The sequence below is a fragment of the Penicillium cosmopolitanum genome, assembly GCF_028827165.1.
Source record: "Penicillium cosmopolitanum strain IBT 29677 chromosome Unknown utg000003l:1.0-3747932.0:1.0-3751027.0, whole genome shotgun sequence".
Lineage (NCBI taxonomy): Eukaryota > Fungi > Ascomycota > Eurotiomycetes > Eurotiales > Aspergillaceae > Penicillium > Penicillium cosmopolitanum.
Window position 1 is genome coordinate 1,609,372 of NW_026622673.1, and position 19,510 is coordinate 1,628,881.

The 19,510-nt window shown below is 50.5% G+C and overlaps 7 protein-coding genes across 7 annotated transcripts; 1 reads left to right on the plus strand and 6 right to left on the minus strand.

Moving 5' to 3' along the window:
• Positions 1 to 76: 76 nt before the first annotated feature.
• On the minus strand, positions 77 to 2,120 carry N7509_000645 (uncharacterized protein; the record flags this gene model as incomplete). Its single annotated transcript, XM_056625282.1, has 5 exons — positions 77 to 520; positions 546 to 1,316; positions 1,421 to 1,687; positions 1,756 to 1,826; positions 2,051 to 2,120. 5 exons carry the CDS (start codon positions 2,118 to 2,120, stop codon positions 77 to 79), a joined length of 1,623 nt encoding a protein of 540 aa, XP_056493864.1.
• Positions 2,121 to 3,102: 982 nt separating this feature from the next.
• Positions 3,103 to 4,531, minus strand: N7509_000646 (fungal specific transcription factor domain-containing protein; the record flags this gene model as incomplete). Its single annotated transcript, XM_056625283.1, has 3 exons — positions 3,103 to 3,619; positions 3,696 to 4,281; positions 4,363 to 4,531. The coding sequence occupies 3 exons, from the start codon at positions 4,529 to 4,531 to the stop codon at positions 3,103 to 3,105; spliced, it is 1,272 nt and encodes a 423-aa protein (XP_056493865.1).
• Positions 4,532 to 4,844: 313 nt separating this feature from the next.
• N7509_000647 (uncharacterized protein) lies at positions 4,845 to 5,517 on the minus strand (the record flags this gene model as incomplete). Its single annotated transcript, XM_056625284.1, has 2 exons — positions 4,845 to 5,437; positions 5,502 to 5,517. The coding sequence occupies 2 exons, from the start codon at positions 5,515 to 5,517 to the stop codon at positions 4,845 to 4,847; spliced, it is 609 nt and encodes a 202-aa protein (XP_056493866.1).
• Positions 5,518 to 5,793: 276 nt separating this feature from the next.
• N7509_000648 (TauD/TfdA dioxygenase family protein) lies at positions 5,794 to 6,885 on the minus strand (the record flags this gene model as incomplete). Its single annotated transcript, XM_056625285.1, is given in 4 exon segments — positions 5,794 to 6,036; positions 6,053 to 6,400; positions 6,465 to 6,674; positions 6,730 to 6,885. The coding sequence occupies 4 exon segments, from the start codon at positions 6,883 to 6,885 to the stop codon at positions 5,794 to 5,796; spliced, it is 957 nt and encodes a 318-aa protein (XP_056493867.1).
• Positions 6,886 to 8,238: 1,353 nt separating this feature from the next.
• N7509_000649 (uncharacterized protein) lies at positions 8,239 to 9,857 on the plus strand (the record flags this gene model as incomplete). Its single annotated transcript, XM_056625286.1, has 2 exons — positions 8,239 to 8,855; positions 8,909 to 9,857. 2 exons carry the CDS (start codon positions 8,239 to 8,241, stop codon positions 9,855 to 9,857), a joined length of 1,566 nt encoding a protein of 521 aa, XP_056493868.1.
• Positions 9,858 to 10,526: 669 nt separating this feature from the next.
• On the minus strand, positions 10,527 to 10,820 carry N7509_000650 (uncharacterized protein; the record flags this gene model as incomplete). The annotated part of the gene is made up of 1 exon (XM_056625287.1): positions 10,527 to 10,820. One exon carries the CDS (start codon positions 10,818 to 10,820, stop codon positions 10,527 to 10,529), a length of 294 nt encoding a protein of 97 aa, XP_056493869.1.
• A 2,684-nt stretch (positions 10,821 to 13,504) lies between these two features.
• N7509_000651 (putative C6 transcription factor) lies at positions 13,505 to 16,420 on the minus strand (the record flags this gene model as incomplete). The annotated part of the gene is made up of 1 exon (XM_056625288.1): positions 13,505 to 16,420. The coding sequence occupies one exon, from the start codon at positions 16,418 to 16,420 to the stop codon at positions 13,505 to 13,507; it is 2,916 nt and encodes a 971-aa protein (XP_056493870.1).
• Between the last annotated feature and the right edge of the window lie 3,090 nt (positions 16,421 to 19,510).

A 19,510-nucleotide genomic window follows, 5' to 3' on the forward strand; every position in this document is an offset into this window, starting at 1 on the left:
GATTTCGCAACTAGTGCACAAGCTGAATCCACGCGAACTGGTCGAATATGTAGATCATGGCTCAGCTGTGGGCACCCTATACAGAACAAATTTGATTATTCTGCGCTCGGTTCAAGTCATCACTTATCGAAAATGCACGCTGGATGCGAGCCAAAATCCAATATATCCCCATAGACACAATAAACCCAGAAATAAAATTGACATCATAGATACGCTGCGCGCCGGAAGGAACATTTGCCCCTATAATACCCGCGAAATCAGGAATATTAATCGAAATGCCAAGGATGTAGGCCAGGTATGCCCGCCAGGAAACACCGTAGATCCCGTAGTAGGGTCCGCTTTTCCGAGCGCTATATAGCTCCTTGACGTCAAGGCAGCCTCCGCGTACGAGGTAATAGTCGCTGATTATGACACCGATGATTGGGCACAGAAATGTAGATAATGCGGTGAGGAATATGTTGAATTCGGCGGGGAAGAGATTATTTTCCACTATAATGCATTCGTTACTTTTGTGGGACGACTTGACGGCATTTGAAGAAACATACCGGACAGACAGCCAGACTAAGAGCTGCACAGATATAGCTACCCCGTCTGATATTGATAAACCGAGGAAGTAATGCTGCCATATTAGTGCCACCTGAGACTGAATTTGCTGCGACGTTTGTTCCTAGTTGTGCAAGGGCAAGACCAAGGGCGATTAAGAAGACACCTAAACGCTCGGCCGAGCTAGCATCTTTTAGGAATTCATGTAAAAGCGTGAGAGGGTTCCACATAGGCTGTCCATAGATGGCAGTTGATGCGGTTGAAAGAAGGATTCCAAAAAGCGAAGTTATGGCAAATGAGATAGGGATCGTTATGAGCTGAGTCCATAATGCACTTTCTGGGGTTTTTGCATATCTCGCAAAATCCGGGATATTGATAATTAGCGCGGTGAAATTAGAAAGGGTTTGCATGATACTCTTGATTATGACCCAAGCAAGGGTCCCGCCATGAACTGTGCTTGGCCGTTTAAACACAGTACCGACACCTCCAGCTCGATTAGTTGCCCAGATAACAAAGCCTATCGCAGCTGCTGGAGAATAGATCGATTTGATAGTAAACAAATGGCGAACCTTATGAACTGGAATCCATAGTGCTGGTAAGGAGAGAAGCCAGAATAGAAAGAAGCTGGCAAAGCTCTTAGTGGTAACACCACTTTTAGTGGGCAGTGCATTTGGAACATCAGCATATTTCGACCATATTGCTTCAAGCATTATAGTCACACATTCGCCTTCAAGTTCGATGAGAAGAGAGTAGGTAAGCTTCCATGGCGTTTTCTGTAGTATAAATAGCGATTCACCTACCTCCGAGATATGCCTGCTTAATAGTATTAAAATGGGACACGTATTTATGAAGTCCATATTGAATGGTGCATATTTACCTGCACGCTATACCATATGATGGCCATTGCACATCTGGTAGCCACAGGCCAAAAAGAACCCCAAACTCCAAAGGAAGCGCGATTTGCGACGGCGAATGGAATATGGTACACGGCGCCAATACGACCCATTAGACATACGAAGCAAGCCGCGATAGAGTTACCAATCCACACACAAATCCAAGATTGCCACCATGATAGACCATTTTCCAGCATGGCAGACGATATCATCCATGTATTCTGTTCCCAGTCATCTCCTATTCGGATGGGCTTTTGGGATTTGAAAAATATCCAGCATACGGTTTGTTATCCGCACCATCAATACAGGCAAGACGTACCAGGTTCAAAGAGTCTGCGGTCCAATAGAAGACAAAGTTGAAACCCTTCCATTGCCGAAATTGAATCTCAACTATCAATAACATAGGAATTGTTAGCATTTCCACGAACGTGAAACATGTATCTTGTATGGTCTCCTTTTTCTCTCTCAGCTCAGGAATATACTGCGAGAGTCAAAAAATGGACCCTGCAATGAAAGGCACTTTCAAAGGTAACAGGTATCCAAAGAAGAAATTAGTAACCAACCAGGACGAAGATCATTGTTAGTTAGCATCAGCTGGGCTGTAGATAACCAACACTGGGCATTCGATAACCGGGCATCGGTAGTCACGGAAATTTTGTTCAGCAGATCTGCAAGTTGAATCATCTTTGGTGCAGCTCTGGGAATATTTGCGAAGGTAAAACATTCGCTGATCAGGAGGAGCCTTCAAACAGAAACCAGGAACCATTTCCCGTACAATATGTACTTGCTAAATGGAGTACCAACTATCTGGGAAACCTTAACCAACTTTGCCACGCATTGCCGCATTTGTTTCCGGGGTTAACAACTACCATGGCACCTCGGGATAGTAAACTCAAATGGCCGTATTTGATCTGAGGAAGCCGTGAACTGGCAGCTTGAAGTAAACTTACTTGAATTTACTCTTCTTTTTGACTGGGGGAGATCACCAATGACGCTATTCAGAGGGGATCCGTACACTGGTAATACAGGAACGGCTGGTAGGTGAACGGTGAGGATTCTCAAATTAGCGCGTGGGACTGTTCTCACCGTCCGCGAGGGGCGTACACGCTAGTAATTACAACTGACTTTAAAATCAGCACCGAGGCTGCGACACATTCAAGTTGTGGAGGGTGAGGGTGAGGGGAAGTCGCAAATTAGGAACCTGCTTATCGGATGGTCTATCTACTACCATATCGGATCTAGAGAGATTCTATCTACGGATTTGTGACATCGGCTTTTGGCCGTTAGTTACATAGTAGAAGCACCTCTAGAAGAATCAGATTACTGGCCCTACCTAACCTGATCATCCAAAACCCAATATAAAACAGTCCGTCAATGGGATATTGGAGGTACTGCATCACAGTGGCTAGTATTCGTACGTGTCATCTGCGGCAATTAAGTCTAATTCCACAACAAATTCTTCATCCGCAGCCCTTCGCGCGGGCGTTAGGTTCATAAAATACTAGTATTTTCCACAATGTAGTTTTCGGTTCCGGTACGGAAGCGGCTAACGCATGTCTTTTATGTGGACTGTGTAATAAAGCAAAATTTGCCTTCATAAGAGGGCCAGGTATCTAATACATCTGATACATTCGTTCTATACAGGACCGTGAGAATCCACCCCGCCTTAATATAAGCCCCAATCCTGAAACCCCTCACCAAACGAATGCTGCGCAAACCCGGCCCCCAAGCCAGGGGTACTGAAATCCGCAACGCCGGGCATAAACGACCCCAGTAAGTATCCTTCAATAGAAGGAAACGTGGCGGTTCCGTCGGCCTCTCCTGGTAGAGACTCGAAGAACCTGGACGGGCTAAAACTGTCGGAAGGCGTCGTCTGCTCAGTTGTCTGAGGCATAGGCTGCTGATGTGCTGCGAGTATTTCGTGGTGGTGATAAAGGTCCGTTGTACTGCTTGGAGGCGCAGGTTTGGGAGTACCAGTAGGCTTGGTCTTCCTTTCTCGGGCGCTCCAGAGCTGCTTCAGCATGCGGCTGTAGCTGTGGCAGATGTGTGATTCCGTGGACGGGGCTTGTTCAAGACAGGACACAAATTTTCGCGCGAGGGATGTTACCTCATGACGCTGGTTGGGTTGGAACGCGCCGGCACAGTTGGCTTTATGCAGGAGGACCGCGGCGTAGACTCCGTATCTATCGACTCATTAGTAAAGGCTGACGTCTGCCTATAGTCTATTTGTTTCATGTGTTCGGCCACACAACTACTTACAAGTAGTAACGAGAGGGAAGGTAACATAAATCCCGGTGCGGGTCGAGACCGTTCATTAGACTGAGGAGGTTCATTGCTGCGCTGATAGCATCAAAGATATACCGGCCATCGGGAGAGGCCATAATCCCATTCGACAACAGTCCTGCAAATGCGCCCTTGCTTGTCTGCCGCGGGGCTGTCGACGTGCGCGGGTCCGAGGCCCTTGTCAGGACAGCCTGGAAGGAAAAGGCATTGGTATACAGCGAAATGTACTCGTACATGATGAGCAGTGTGCTCTTGATACTCGGGGAGATCGCCAAGGCAGACCACGTCGAGTGCCAAGTTGTCGCTGCGTTGCGGAAGTCGTCGAGATACCGGGCGTAATTCCCTTCATAGACCATTGCTAGTGTTCGTTCCTTGGAGGAGTAGAGGACGGCGTGAGCATTGTGCAGGATCTGAACTAGCTCCATGGACGCTTGCAGGACAGATGCGTAATCTTGATGCCCATTCTCGGGGCGTGGCTGGAGAGTCGGGAAATCATGGGCTGCGAATTTGGCCGCGAGGGAGGGGCCCGGGACCAGAAGGACTGTCCCAGTCTGACTGATATCTGCCTGTCAGCCATAAAGATATCTAGAGTCATCAGCAAACGTTGGAAAGAGCGAATGTTCATTTTAGAGTAATCCCTTACTTGCCCACACAAGCCTATTTTGATCCGCTCGTTCCTTAGAGTCACTGCTATTGTTATTCGGGAACGCAGCTTGGTCAAGGCGCTGAAGGTAGCCATGTCGCACAGCAAGGCCGACCAGAGACCACGCCGTTCTGTCTTCGCTGAACAAATTCTTCGGTGCCTCGGACATTGTTTCCTGTATTTGGATATGGGGTAGCCATTCGGCTAGAAGCAATAGACCCTCTACAGTCCTCGGAGTCTGGGTCCAGGGGTGCGCTAAAAGCACATCGACCAGCAGGCGCTGCGCATGGTCCCAACAATAGCGGTGGGTAAGCGCATGGCAAGGATCATCCCTTGACGCTATGGTGAGGATCGCGGTCAGCAAAAAGTAGTCAGATTTCTGGATTTTGCCCAAGTTCGAACTGCGTAACACATACGCAGGAACTATCGGACAGTATGGGTGGTAATAGCGGACATATCTGGTCACGTTAGCCAATGCCGACTCAATAAACAGCCGAGATGACCGACTTGAGGAGCAGCTCAGACACGAGGCTTGGCCGCAGTAGTCCTCTCTGCACCAGCTCATAATCATCAAAGACAGTGCATACGGGGTGAACATGATGTTGAGACTCAAGCGGCTGGTTCGCGGCTGTCGTCGTACTGCCTTGCACTATAGGGACCACTGCGCCGTTGGGACTTGTCCTTGAATGGCGCGCTCGGGGCTGATCACCGGAAAGGGCCAAAATATGCAGAGCATCGGAAGGATTTCTCAGCTCCATGGCCAAGACACCACCGGAATCATCCCTTGCAGTGCTCCTTTCGTCATCAGAGGACACATCGCGTTGCGGACCGAATACTTTATCTGGCTGTGTAAGGATAGTATTGTCCGGGGCTGCAGTGCCCAGCCGTGACCCGGCCCGAAAGTGTCGAAAGTTCCCTCCGCGGCGGGACTTGGTGAGAATGCACTCCTTTCCCGACTCGTAACATGCCACGCATGGGGGCTTTTTCGGCTCTCCGATTCCATCACTAGCAGCAGTGTGAGCGGTAGCGAAGCGAAGCCAAAATGGAAATGTGATTGGGCCGGTGCGGGAGGGACCTCACAGGTTGCATCTCAGTCTTGCGCTGACGGCAGCGTAGGCACGCACGGTAGGATCTTTTACCTGTTGTGGTGGTCATTGCTACCGATAGTGCCAATCAATGGTGATGAGTCTGATGACGGGTCGCCAAAATGGGATAGTTGAGGCTGTATAAATCTTGAAATTGGTGATCGGCTGTAGTCGGCAAATTATTTCCGGAAGAGGAAATGCGGGGAACTACCAGATACCCGTATACATACTACGGTAGAGCCTCGGAGTATGTGAAAGAAGAAACATTGCATGCAGAGCTAAAATACCTACTGATCTCATTTACGCTACTTCCTGCCAACGGCAAGCCCAAAGTATCACTAACGCCTCAAGGTAGACCCATGCGTTCGTTACTCCTTTCGTTGAAGCCCCATGCCAGGCTGCTATCGTCATGCACGGTGGCTCGCCTCATGTCCCTCCTGTACTTGGTGACAAACTCACCGCTAACAGCACGGTGCATTGTACATGTATTGTCCCAAACTATCATATCACCTACATTTTTCCACTCCACCTCAACGACATACTCATCCTGGGTAGCGTGGTCAAAAAGTCTGTCAAGAATGGACAGAGACTCTCTTGGGCGAAACACCTTCAAGGGAATGAATATGCTTCGCGAGGTATATAGTAGGGATGCCAGTGCGCTCATGAACTTGTAGCAACCAGTGGCGACTCATAAAATAGTCTGTAGGCTCAACGTCTTTGAAGCATTCGGGAGCTGCCATTTTCTTCGAGTGTAGGATGGAGTGACGGGCGATGAATTTCTTCTCGTGGAGCAATTTTTTAAATTCAGGTTCAAGATCGCGGTAGGCAGCCCTCATGTCGGCAAAGGCAGTGGAGCCCCCGGTACCAGAGGGAGGAAGCTCGTGGGCTAGTAGCAGAGAGTAACCAGCGCGTCGAGGGTTGAAGCTGGAGTCAGTGTGAAAGAGCGCATTGCCCTGGGCGAATCAGCTGGGATTCGTCTAGCTACCCTGAACGTCATTGCGCTGATAGAGGACATACCTTATTCGCCTCGCCACGGGGGCTGCTCAAGTCAACAATCGAGCCATCGACATCAACGTTCCCAACGTCGAACAATTCGTTATATTTCAAACGGTGCTCACGGCCGGCTTTGTTGTAGGGAGTCACGTCGTCAAGCTCGCCGAATTTGCGAGCCAGCTCAAGGTGAGTCTCATCGACCAATTTTGTCTGTCGAACTACGGCAAATCCATGCTGCAGATGTTGTTAATACAGTGCTTGCATTGATGCTATCTGCAGGGCTGCCCACCTTCTTTATCGCATCTTCAATAAACATATACCCTTCGTCGGTCACGCCGTTGGCAAAGTCCAGGCCTGTGATCTCTGCCCCGAATCCGTTCTTGATGACCTTCAGCGAAGGGGTAGGGGCCGGTGCCGTCACAGTTTCTGTGATAGTGGTAGACATGGTGATGTTGAAAGCTTAATGTATGAATCAGGGGATAAGAAAGTTAGAGCAATGTTCCGATGAGTGTTAACGCGTAGTGCAATGTCCTGTGCAATCATAGCATTCTTATACCTCGCTGGAAGCCATTCGGCGCACCATCCTCATAGCGTCGTGTTGGCATGGCGAGGCCGACCATTGCCGAAAAGAACCCGCCATTTTCGTTACACTATATCATATTTGGCACGGTAAGAGTATCTGCAGAGTATCTATCTCAGGGAACCACGCGGCCGCACGCCAAAATCACGACGTGACACTGCCCGGTGCTTGCTGGGCCAATCGGAGTGCCCACTTCATGCAAGACTGAAGACAGCACATCGGCTATGGTCGGCATCCATATCGGTAATAGAAGGCAATCCGTCGGCCTAACGGGCGCCGATCCGAGCGCTGAGCTCAGCGACATAATCCCCAGTCTTAAGCCAACGGCCAAGGTAATACCGGGCGATGACAATCATCGTCGGTTACCTGCTTGCGATGAGCCATGGTGATAGTTGAAAGTTTTATTATGTAAATATTGAACGAGCCTTGCAAGAGGTAGTGACCACAGCACCTACCTACCTACTGCCGCGAAAGGTTCTCTAATTCATCCTCCTGCCCAGCTTACGCTCGGAATCCCCTAAGCAATACAACCCTTCCACGGAAGCCAAAAAGTCTAGCATATTGAATGTTTACTGACACGGCCAATATTCTGTGCCACAAGCTCGCACGTTCCTACTCCAAATATCGCGCACCCCATGAAAGTCGAGCAAGTCGAGCAAGCCGAGCGTGGCCCCCCCCCCCGGCCCGAGATGGAATCTCTGCAGACACTCTTATGTTTAGTGCCAAACATGATATAATACAACGAAAATGGAGGGTTCTTTTCGGCAATGGTCGGATGTTAGCACTCACTGGAACCTTACTCCAACTTTCTTATCCCCTATCCCCTATGAAGTTTCAGCATCACCATGTCTACCACTGATCCCCCACATTTTCCCCGTGGAACCCCCCCCAGTCGGTAAGTTGGCACCAAGCTAGCGTAGACAGTCAAGCCGGTAATCGTCAGCCCCGGATTGGCCCAGCCCCCACCATTTCGATGCATCTGGCTATGATCGCCAATGGCAAGCTCGGTCCTACAACGCCACCGAGACAGGTGATCGTGTTGGATTCCTTGCCAAGCAGCATGGAGACGTGGGGGAACGCGGGGAAGTGGGTGCTCCCTATTGGACGACGCGTGGGGGTAGCCAGAGATAAAATGGATCTTTTCCCATTCCCCTCTCCCCCTGGTATCCTGGTGGGCCTTTGTCCTTGTTCGTTAATTTGCCGGACCATCAGCTCACCATGTCCAAACCTCACACAATCCACGATGAAAGCCCGCAGTTGGCGAAGGCGAGCGAACCGTTCGAGGTCGACGTCCCGCATGTGCCGTTGACTGAGGAGGACAGCAAGCGAATCTGCCGCAAAACAGACCGGACCATCCTCGTCGTGCTGATCTGGGTCTACTTTTTGCAAATTTTAGACAAGACGGTGCTGGGATATGGCGCGACGTTCGGGCTGAAAACCGACACTGGCCTAGTGGGGAACCAGTACTCTTTAGTTGGTTCGATTAGCTCGATCGCTCAGCTGGCCTGGCAGCCGTTCTCGTCATATCTCATCGTCAAAGTGCCGCCGAAGATTCTCATGCCCACCCTCTGCCTGGGATGGGGGATCGCCCAGGCGTGTATGGCCGCCTGCCACAATTTCCAAGGGCTTATGGCCACTCGCTTCTTTCTTGGCCTGTTTGAGGCCGGCTGCTTGCCGCTATTTAGTATTCTCACTAGTCAGTGGTATCGTCGGGCAGAGCAGCCGTTGCGGATCGCGGCGTGGTACAGTACTAATGGGCTAGCGACCATCGTGGCAGCAGCGCTGTCTTATGGTTTGGCACACATCAAATCGGATGTATTACAATCATGGCAGATGTGAGTTCCCATATTATTAATGCTCGCTTGTTTTTCCTAACTCTTTTTTCTAGTATTTTCGTTTTTGTCGGCCTGGTGACAATTGTTTCTGCCCCGGTGGTATATTGGCGCTTAGACAACGATGTATCGACCGCTCGGTTCCTAAATGAAGAAGAGAAAGCCCAGGCAATGGAGAGACTTCGTGCCAATCAGACAGGAACCGGAAATACCGAATTCAAGATCAACCACGTTGTGGAAGCCTTATTGGAACCCAAAACCTACCTATGGATCGGGATGGCAATGCTCCTCAATATCGGTGCCAGTGTGACCAATATTTTTGGTCCCCTGATTATTGGCGGCCTGGGCTACGATAAATATACCACCAGTTTGCTTACAATGCCCTTCGGCGTAATGCAATTCATCATAATTCTTCTTGCCAGTTATCTGGCCCAAGCAGTCCGACTCAAAGCTGTTATCCTGTCCACTTTTATACTCCCGGTGGTCGCTGGTTTAGCCATACTCTACGCTGTTCCCCGCACCAGCTCTGAACAAGGAGCACTACTGGCCGGCTATTATTTACTCGCATTTCTTTTTGGCGGGAACCCGCTTATCGTGACCTGGATTGTCGGCAACACTGCGGGAAGCACCAAGAAGTCAGTCGCCATGAGTCTTTACAATGCCGCGTCCTCTGCTGGCAATATTGTCGGCCCGCTACTTTTCAGTGCACAGGACGCGCCCACGTACCACCCTGGGCTACGTGCCTGTCTGGGGATATTCTGCACTTTGGTTGCCATTGTCCTTATCCAGTGGACTAACCTTTGGTTCCTCAATAAGCAGCAAGCCCGCCGCCGTGTGCATAATGGAAAGAGCGCCCAGGTCGTTGACCATTCAATGCAGGCCAAATTCCACGGCATTGATGAGAATCAGAAAAATGACATGGGACAGGAAGTCGTTCACGCTGGAGCACATGTGGCAGACGACCTTACGGACCGAGAGAATGATGAATTTGTGTATATTTATTAAGGAAAAGATTACTTAGCTTCGAGCGTTAAGTCTACCTGAATCGAATCAATTTTCTTCTCATGCAAAGCCGCCTTACGAAGCATTATTTGTCATCATAAATTCATACATAAACAGTCCATTTCTAAATCCTGGAAGTAGTTATTATAATTTCAAGTTGCGAGGGAGGCGGACAGGTCAGGGACTTTTTGGTTGAGCACCCAGTAGACCTTTACCGGCATACTTGTATCTTACACACAACGACAGACAATCAACGAAGATTGAAGCATAACTTATCAACAACAGTTGACGGATACCTGACCATTTCGTCGGATATTTTACCTCCTGTACAATACCTGAAGTATATTGTCATAGCAACGTGCCTCGGGGTGCCTCGGTGTCGAACAAAGCTAATTTCTTAATATAATTTTCAATATATGTTCCATAGATAAAGCTATATCTTCTCAATGTGCCTGAAGCCGAATTATGGATTCCATGTATCTGAAACTTGAATTTCTCTAGGGCATCCTGGTGGTACCAAAAAATCCATATCCTCTTCCCCGCAACACTTGTCTGGAATATCACATTGAAACAAAAACATAAAGACAACAACCAAGCAAGCGAAATCTCAGAAAAACAATATCCAAAGCCCCTTTCCTTCTAACTGACCCCCCCTACAGGCGTGCAGTGTAACTAGCAGCTCGAAACCTTAAAGCTACCCATCCCTGTGCTGAGCTCGTGGTCATTCCAATCATCAGAAGCAATACCAATCTGAGTGCGGCACTTGCTGTCGCTGTACACGCGCAGGGTGCAGTCAGAGCCCCACTCGTTCTCCCAGTCGATAACGTCGCCAGCGCTGGAGGAGGCCTTGGTGCAGCGACGGTTGTTTTCGCCATCCCACTGACCGGCGGTAGTGGAGAAGATCCAGGCGTTGGCCATGGGCAGCACAGTGATGAGACTGGCGATGATAGTGGCGGCGAACTTCATTTTGGTGGATTGTTTGGGGGGGTTTAATGGAAATGGAAGGTTTGTAATGTGGCTTTTGGTTGTTTGGGGTTGTTTGAGGTTCTTTGAGTTTGATATTAGTTGATGATAGTTATTGAAGACGGGAAAGATAGAGGTATTTATACTTAATCCGGATTGATTGCTACGAGGTTTTTTTTAGTAAAGTTTCAAATGATATGGCTACTCCGTCTGCTCATTCTCGTGTTTTTTTTCTCAGCTGAAGCCCGAAATAGCCCATCACGAGCGATCGGCCATTTTCAATACTGTTGATGGGGGCTGCCAAGTATGTATGCGATAACCAGGAGGACCTAAATTACGGGGCACTTTGATAAGCAAGGATTGTATATAAACCTGATCGACGATATTAATTTTGTGGCCAATGAGTGTCGATCGATCGCCTAACAAACTTGCTACATTTAGGAGGGGTTTCCGAGGTCAACCACAGCTTCGTAAACTTGAAGTTCCCGTCTTCGTATTGTGGGTTTCTTCGAGTCAAGACAAATATAGCATCGTAACGTCTCAGTATATTCTAAAGAAGAACACTAGCTCATCAACGTTTGATCTAGCGGTGCTTCAGCAAATCTGGACATGCCCAGTAATTTTATCATCAAGTTCTGTCGTTTGTTGAGCGAAAGCGAGCCGTGAACTTGCGTGTTCGTCTGATCAGGACAGTTCTGCAAGCCATTTGGAGTAGCTGCGGCTGGCATGTAATGTCCAATCAGGTGCTCTCCCAAAAGGATCAAATCTATGCTTGACTCTCTGTATCCGTCAAGGCTGAATGGAGGCTGAGCGGTCTAAGAGAGAATGGATGGCTGTGCCAAGACTCTCCGACAGTTAGAAGCTCTTGGCTCTCGTGTTCGCATCTATGAATAGGTCAGGTTCGTTGTTTACCTCCGACTGGGCCAGGGGGACTTGGCGTTAACCTATCCCTTTTTCGTGTGAACCTCGGAAGAAGTATGAAGGACTTGAGGAGTTGAAAAAGAATCGTGCATTATATTATTATAGTCATAGGGACTTTCACATTGAAATGGATCAAACTGAAGGTTCCAATGCACTGCATGGAGGCTGGCTAGAAGAAGAAAGCAAAGAGAGCTTGAAGTCAGGAAATCTGTCACATGATGTTTTATTCGGCGATTTCGCTCAAACCGGAGGAAAGTGTATAACTATTATTGAGCAGTTCGGAGTATAGCCAATTTACCTGGATGCATTTAGTACATACTTCCAGAATGCGAAACTTCAGCTTCAAGTTGGTCTATGCTCACCGACTTGATTCCGCGGGAAGCTAAACTTGAAGCCGCATGAGGAATTCCCCAGGACTACTAGTTACATGGAGAGAAGGGTCTTTGTAAGATTTGATGGTTTCCAGCGTCTGGTTTAGTCACAGGTTTCTCATTTCATCTTGACCCACTACTATCAAATGGGGCAGGAACTGTTGAGCTTCTCCTAAACTTGAGCACCAGTAGTCCAACCTTGGAGGCCTCCAGTCCCAAATAATCTGAACACTCAAGACCACAAGCCTACTTTTCCCTTCCTCGTAGTACGTAGGGATCTATACCTACTATGAAAGAGAACAGAAGAAATTTTACCACAGAAAGCAAGGGTATAAATGAGTAGGTAAGAAAGAAAAAGGCCAACAGGCCCGGAAAATAAATTCCTCTGAGCGTAACGCCGTAGCTCATCATAATCACATTCCACGACACACAAGAGGTCGGGATCCCAAACCGACAAAGGAAACCATTGAAGAAACCTCAAAAGGAAAAGAAAAAGAAAACTTTGACAAGATAAACAAATAAAAAGATAGCGCACGCTCGAAACAGCAATCGATATCGGCTGGCAGAAACAAAACAGAGCTTCAAAACGGAATCAAAAAGCCAAGGAAGAGCTTGAAACAAAGAACGCAGAGCAGAACAGCGTGGTAGGGAAAGGGATATACGCTGGTTTTCTTTTCCATTCCTACCCAACCGAACCGAACCCAATCCAATCCAATCCAACCAGCCAGGTACCGTTGGTACTAAACAAGGAAATCAAATCAAATCAAACCAGGGATAAACAGGAAGAAAAAGCAAGATCCAAAAGGATGAGACAGGGAAGGCCAGGCCAGGGTAAAAGGCCGCTATAGCTGCGCCGGAACGAGACAGAGATAAGACAATAATCAGGGAAGGAGGATTGTGAGGGAAAGAGAGCAAGCAAGAAGCAAGTGATGGATGATATGGATTAATCAAGACAGTACCATAGTTAATAAGTAGAGCTATGGTAAGTTCTTGCTAATCTGATGGAGGCGGTCGATGTCTGCACTCCTCCTTTTCCAGAAAGGGAGGATAGAAGAATACATAGACCAACCGGCTCCAAACCATCATCGCGTCGATTCCTGATGGGTTTTGTGCGTTGACTGAGAAGAGCTGAGCTGCTCATGCCACATCAAAATAAAGCAAGACAAGGTAATGTACCGAAACGTACTCTACCCTGCCCTGCCCTGTCATATCATCCTCTCCATGTCGCCAGCGAATTCGTGGAAGATAGTCGTACATACGTGAGACGTAAGGACGGAAAGTCGTAAAAAGTAAGAATAATAGTACAGACAAAGAGAAATGCCGGCGTCGATTGCCCGCCCAAAAGACAAATCTGGAAGGGTTCAAGAGCAGATGCTGGGACCAAGGCCGCGGCATTTACCGAGTGAATTGCGACCAGACCGCACTCAGCCAACCAACAGGGATACCCACTTCAGATGGTGCGTTGAGGGAAAGCTGTGACCATTCGCAGCCATCCAAGAAAGCGAGGACATCGTCACCAGCTAAGCAGGTTGACAGCATATTCGAGTCCGGCCCATCGGTGGAGGTGAGAGGCGGAGATGGAGCGAGCTGAGCGACTGGGGGTGGAGGTGGTAGGACGGCCAGACTGTGTGGAGAAGCAGCGGTGGCGTTGATAGGGGGTAGAGACTGGGAGTATGGAGGAGGTGGTACGGAGGGGCGAGAGGGGAGCCAGGAGTTGATGGGCTGGAGACGGTTGCCGGATGTGGTAGTGAGGTATTGGGAAGGCGATTGGGTGGTCGCTGCTATGGAGGGAAGGTTTGGAGGAGAAGATGTGTACATGGGTCCGTCTGGGTGGTGCTGTTGGAGGGATGGGAGGGAGTATGGTGATTGTGATGGCATGGGACGGCTGTTGGGCAGAGGGAGGCTAGGTCGACGGTCTCCTTCATGGCCCGGGGGAGGAAAGCCGGGGCTGTTGATTGGTACCCATGACTCGCGACGACCACCGGCTCCATCTAGGGGCTGGTCGCTCACATCGCCTAGTTCGCTCTTGACTGCGTTGCTTCCAGCATCACTGAGATTGGCGGAGCGCTCTTGCATCATTGGCTCTCCGGCGATGGCAATGGCATTGCCCTCGTCGTCGAATCCAGGCTCGTTGAGTTGATCTTCGATCGATCCAAAGTCCAGGAAGAGCTTCTCGAGAAGCTTGAACTCCTCTAGGCCACCCCCGATACCCCCATCGCGAACCGGTCGCACCCCATTGGCCATGGCGTGGTCCGAGGCATCAGACATGCTGTCCAGTCGATTGCGTGAGTAGCGACGGAAGTCACGCTTGACCTTGGAGAAGTAGCTGTGGAGGCGATTCAAGGTACGGAACCATCCCACGGCCATTCGCAATCGAGGTCGCGTCTCCCGGAGGATATCGAGAGCCTTGCGGACTTGTGCAGCGCCGGGCTGGGGGCTATCGTGACTTGCGGGAGGAGCCTTGGGCCCCATCAAGCCCTCTGTGTCCATATGAGTGAAGTGCGTACCGTATACACCAATGAAGGCAGCATTGTAAATAGCAAAGCCCACGAGAGGATTCTCCACTAGGGCGCCACGTCCTTGACAGGTAGCCACCAGATCAATCATCTGACGGGCGGCCTTGAACAATTCACGGGAGCTGTCACGCCAGAAACCATCGGGAGCGCCATTCACCTTGTCCGAGGGGAACAAGGGCTCATCGAGGGGACCCGATGGCTCATTGCAGCGAAGGGGCAAGAAGGGGATGTATGCTCGGTGAAGCACAATAACAGACAGGAAGTATACAACGTGCATGACGGTGTATGGTGCCAGCGTAGTCTTGTACATGATGTGGGTATCAGTATTTCGCAGGGAGTACTGCAGGTTTCGGGAAAGGCTGTCCTGAAATTCATTTAATTGCGATCGGAGCGATGCGAATCGCGATTCCGGGTGCCATGGGGGATATTGCTCGTTTCGTCGACCGCCAGCGCAAGACCACTTGGCAATGCTGCCCCAGATGCGAATGATACGAATCACTCGGCTGAGGACCGACTCTTCAGCACCAACCTCCCATCGATCCACATCGTCCTCGCTCGAATCCTTGCGGCGTGAAATGGGCGACCATGCCTTGGGGTCCGGGGTTCCGTTAGTAGGAGGAAGCTTCTCATCGTTGAAGCCCCCTATACTTTGGCGGATGCTTGGGATCTGAACCCCCTGTGCACCAAAGCTTGGTGGTCGGCGAGCCGTCGGCTCGTTAAGTCGGGCCGTTCGTACCCGCTCGCCGAAGGCGAATGCATTATCACTCGGCAACTGAATTCCGAGCTCTTTGACCCGAATCATGCGCGGGCGATATTTCCCGCTGCTGAGGCATCGGTCCAGGGTAAAACAGGCCCAGAAGGTTCGGCGCTTGGTTTCTTGAGCAATGATATCGTCGGAGGTTGCCTCTTTGGCCTCTGAGCGGCGGCGAACACCAAAGTGATCTGCCTCAGTCTTGAAGCCGGGGGAGCAGCGGGACATATCACGCAGGGGAAACTCATTCTCCAATTCAAAGGGTAAGCCCATGGCCTGGGCCAGACGAATGGCCATTCCTACATAAACCCAGGCGCTCTTGCCGCGACACATGCCCCACTCATGCAGGGCCAACATTAGCAGCGCTTGAACCCGTGCCAGATCGGGCATGGCCAGGCTAGCTCCCTCGAGACCGGCCAGCCGGCTGCGGAGTGCTGTTGCATAGTATTCGGATGCCGCGACAGGGTTTGAAGTATGTCCGGGGGAGGCCGGGGAGTGGTAGGCGACCAGCGGCGGGTGGAAGCGGGCCGTCAAAGCCAAAACACCTAACGGAATGAGAGAAGCAGACGGGTCTGTCTTCAGACCGGTATTGTTTCGTGCGGCATCAATCCCATCGATCGGCGCAAGTGGTGGAGCGGGTGTAGAGAGCTGCCGAATCTGGCCGAGGAAGGTCGCGGGATGTAGGAAGGGAAGAAGAGTCGCAAAGTGAGATTGGAAGAGATCGAAGACAGATTCCCAGACCTTGGTGGTCAAGACGGAGGCATCGAGGGCGTCAAGACCGGCTTTGGCACCGGCGGAGGCGCCCGACAAGCCCGTTAGTTTGCGCGAGCGCTGGCGTTTCGGACCATCCCAGTCACCATTCCGATCGTCGCCGTCGGCCAGGGCAGCCAAGTCGCGCTTTGCGCCACTCACACCGATGGCGGGTGTTGGGTAAACACATTCTCGACCGGAGGATTCGCAGGCGCGGCAGGTGGTGTCGATGCCGGCATTGACGCACTTGATCTTACTACGCCGACACCGAGCGCAAGCGATGCTGGATCGCATAGTGATTTAAGCAGACCCGAGGTCTGCGGGAGTGACAACTTCGAATAGGATCAGGATCGGTATCCCATGAATTGTGTGGTGGTGGTGTGAAGTGTAGTTGAAGAGAGAAAGTAGGTGAGAAGGGGAAGTGGTGGTGGTTGGTGGTTGGTGGTGGTGGGTGGTTCGGGAGTATGTGACACTTTTCGGCCGGGCTGGGGGTGAGGAAGTGTCAGGCGGCAATGGGGGAGAGAATGGGGGAATGAGAATCTCGGCTTTGCGAAACACCGCGTCAGCATTGCATATGCCGACCACACACAACAGGACTCACCGATCCGTTATGACTGTTGGCTGCTATTATAGCGAGTTGGCAAGGAGGGTTGAACAGGAGGGAAGATGCCGAAAAGGGGAGAGAAATGGGGGAAGGGGGGGGAAGGTCGAGTCAAATAGGAATCAAAGAGGAGAGAAGCAAGCCGAGAGAATCAAGAGAACCCAAAAGAGACCCAGAAGAGCCAAAAGGACCCAAAGACCCAAAGACCCAAAGCCGAGAATAAAGTCGAAGCGGAGTGTGGGGGAGAAAGAAAGTAAAAAGTCGGGGCAGCCGTCGGCAGAGCGAAGTAACCAGTTGTGGTGGCCAGTGGTGGCCAGTAGTGGCCAGTAACGGTGGTAACTCGGGAGGGAACGGAGTCGAGAACATCGGGGAAAGGAAAAAAAAAAAAAAGGGAAAATTAAAATAAAATTAAAACAGACAGCCGAGAGCCGCTGGGGAACTGGGCATTGGAAATTGAAATTGCGGAGGTGCCTACGGAGTATGCAAGGACGCGATTCGTGGAGAGTGGAGCCCCGGTTTGTGGGGAATTTAGCATATCCAGGCGAAGATGGGTATAGGTGAGGGTATACAACCTATGTGTATACCTATGTGTATACTATGTCTACTAGCAATACTGAGGTATAGCTAAAGCTATACTGTAGTATACTAGTATACTACACTACTAACTACTAACTACACGGTAGGATATCTTCTATACCCTGTGCCATACTCATACTCCCCGCCAAATACCATTTACCATACTAACCGATTACCTATTACCTATTACTTCCGCTGATCTCATGATCACCCGATTCTCCCCTCCTCTCGCCGACCGAAGCACCGGAAGAGCAACCAGCCGTGTGGAACATTCCATGTCGTACCCAGCCCGGTTCAGGAGCTCCAATTGCAATCTCTCTTTCTCTCTCTTTCTACAATGTACTTGTACTCTTTGCCATCATATGCCATCTTCTCATTCCTTCTAGGTCGCCCCGGCGTCGGCGGGTTTTCTACTCCCATTAAACCCCGTCACGGCTGGATGATGCCCGATCGGCAATTGTGCTGGATCGGATTCTCACGCGGACCCAAAGAAGCCACCGTCTCCATAATTCTTTCTTTTTTTTTCTCTTTCTTTTTTCCCCCGTCACGGCGCCCCCATTTCCCGGGTCGGGAACTCCTGAACAGGCAAGCGGGACGACCGGAAAGTCGGAGAGTACTCCATACACTGTGTCCATAGTGTCCATAATGTCCATTCACTGTACTTTTTTCTTTCTTTTTCCCTTCTTTTTTTTATTTGGTACTTCCTTCCATGCCCACTCCACTCCACATCCTGCAACGGCAGCCCTCTTCCTCTTCCCCTTCCCTCGTGAGGAGGCTATACCCGCCAGGCTCGGTAGGGCTCTGTTGAAACCCACATGGGTCAGGTTCGGGTCCAGTGAGGGGAAGCTTCTCGGGATTGGATTGGGTTGTGGGTTGGGTTGGAGATGAGATGGATCCAAAGAGACTGTGACAGCGGTCTTGTGTCCGTGACCCTATCCTACCACTGAACATCATGGTAATCTGTACTCTGGTAATCCGTGATCCCTCGGGTATTCCATTTCTCAATTCCGCACCATCCACCATCCACCATCCCCGGACTCTCTCTCCCCCCGGCGCCGAGTGGACGAAAATGAAGAATGGAACAGTAAATTCTAATTAATTTCTTTTTTTTTTTTTTCCCAACCAAAAAAAGCAAGGGGGGAAAGACGACGAGGAGGAGGCGCCCAATCGTCGCGGGTCCCTGACCCCCCCCCCCCGGACCTCCCCGCGGGGAGAGCACCGCGATCCGCGAATTGATCCTCGTTCCTCTTCTCCGGGAAGTTACATTCAATTGTGCTGTGAGTCGCTACCTCTTTCTCCATTGTGGCGGCCAGGATCGGCCATGACGGGTTGGAGGTACAGTTCGACCGGACTGGACTGGATTGGATTGGACTGAACACTGAACTAAACTGAACCGAACTGATCTAAACTTGGGGCGGCGGTCGCCGTGTCACGGTTGCTTGTCCGTGCTGCCCTTGGCTCTCTCTTCTTCTCCCCCGCCCCTCTTGCCATACTCTGGTCGGGAGGATTGGTTGCTCGGTAGACCAACGGAATACGACCGATGCATCACGGAGCTGGCTCAGTGCATCGTGACATAGCGATGATGGGTCGCTGCAGATGAGCCGAGGCCGACCGCATCGGCGATCCGAGGCATCAGCATCAGGCAGAGTACATATGGTGGTAGTAGGTATTGATGATTTCCTTTGTCTCATGTTAGCCATCATTGTTGTTGTTGCTGTTGTAGTACCCTTATATCACGCACCACCAAGACAAAACACCATACACAATGTCAATCTCTCACCTCCACCACCACCACCTCTCACACACGGCTCCTGGTTTTCCCAGGTACGGGAAAGTCATACACCGAGTCTCCCACGGCCGACCCGTACACTTTCGGCCCCGTCCGGCTGGAGTTCTGATTGGTCCCCAGCCTCCGAAGCGCCAGCGAACCGACCCCGGCCAACCCCGCATTTGCTCAATTCACATTAGGTAAGTCGGTTATGGGCCGATGAAGCATATACGAGTAGACTCAGGCGGGAGAATATCCTTGGTAATGAGGTAGCGGTGTAGGTACAGTATCGATGATACTGGCAGTGTATGAGTATGAGTACCTGTACTCAACTACAATTCACCTATACACGTAGTACTCCAGTATACGCTACCAACAACCTCCTACTTCGTCATAATCCGGGAATTCCTTTTGCCTCGTGTCAGAGTGGACCCCTTGA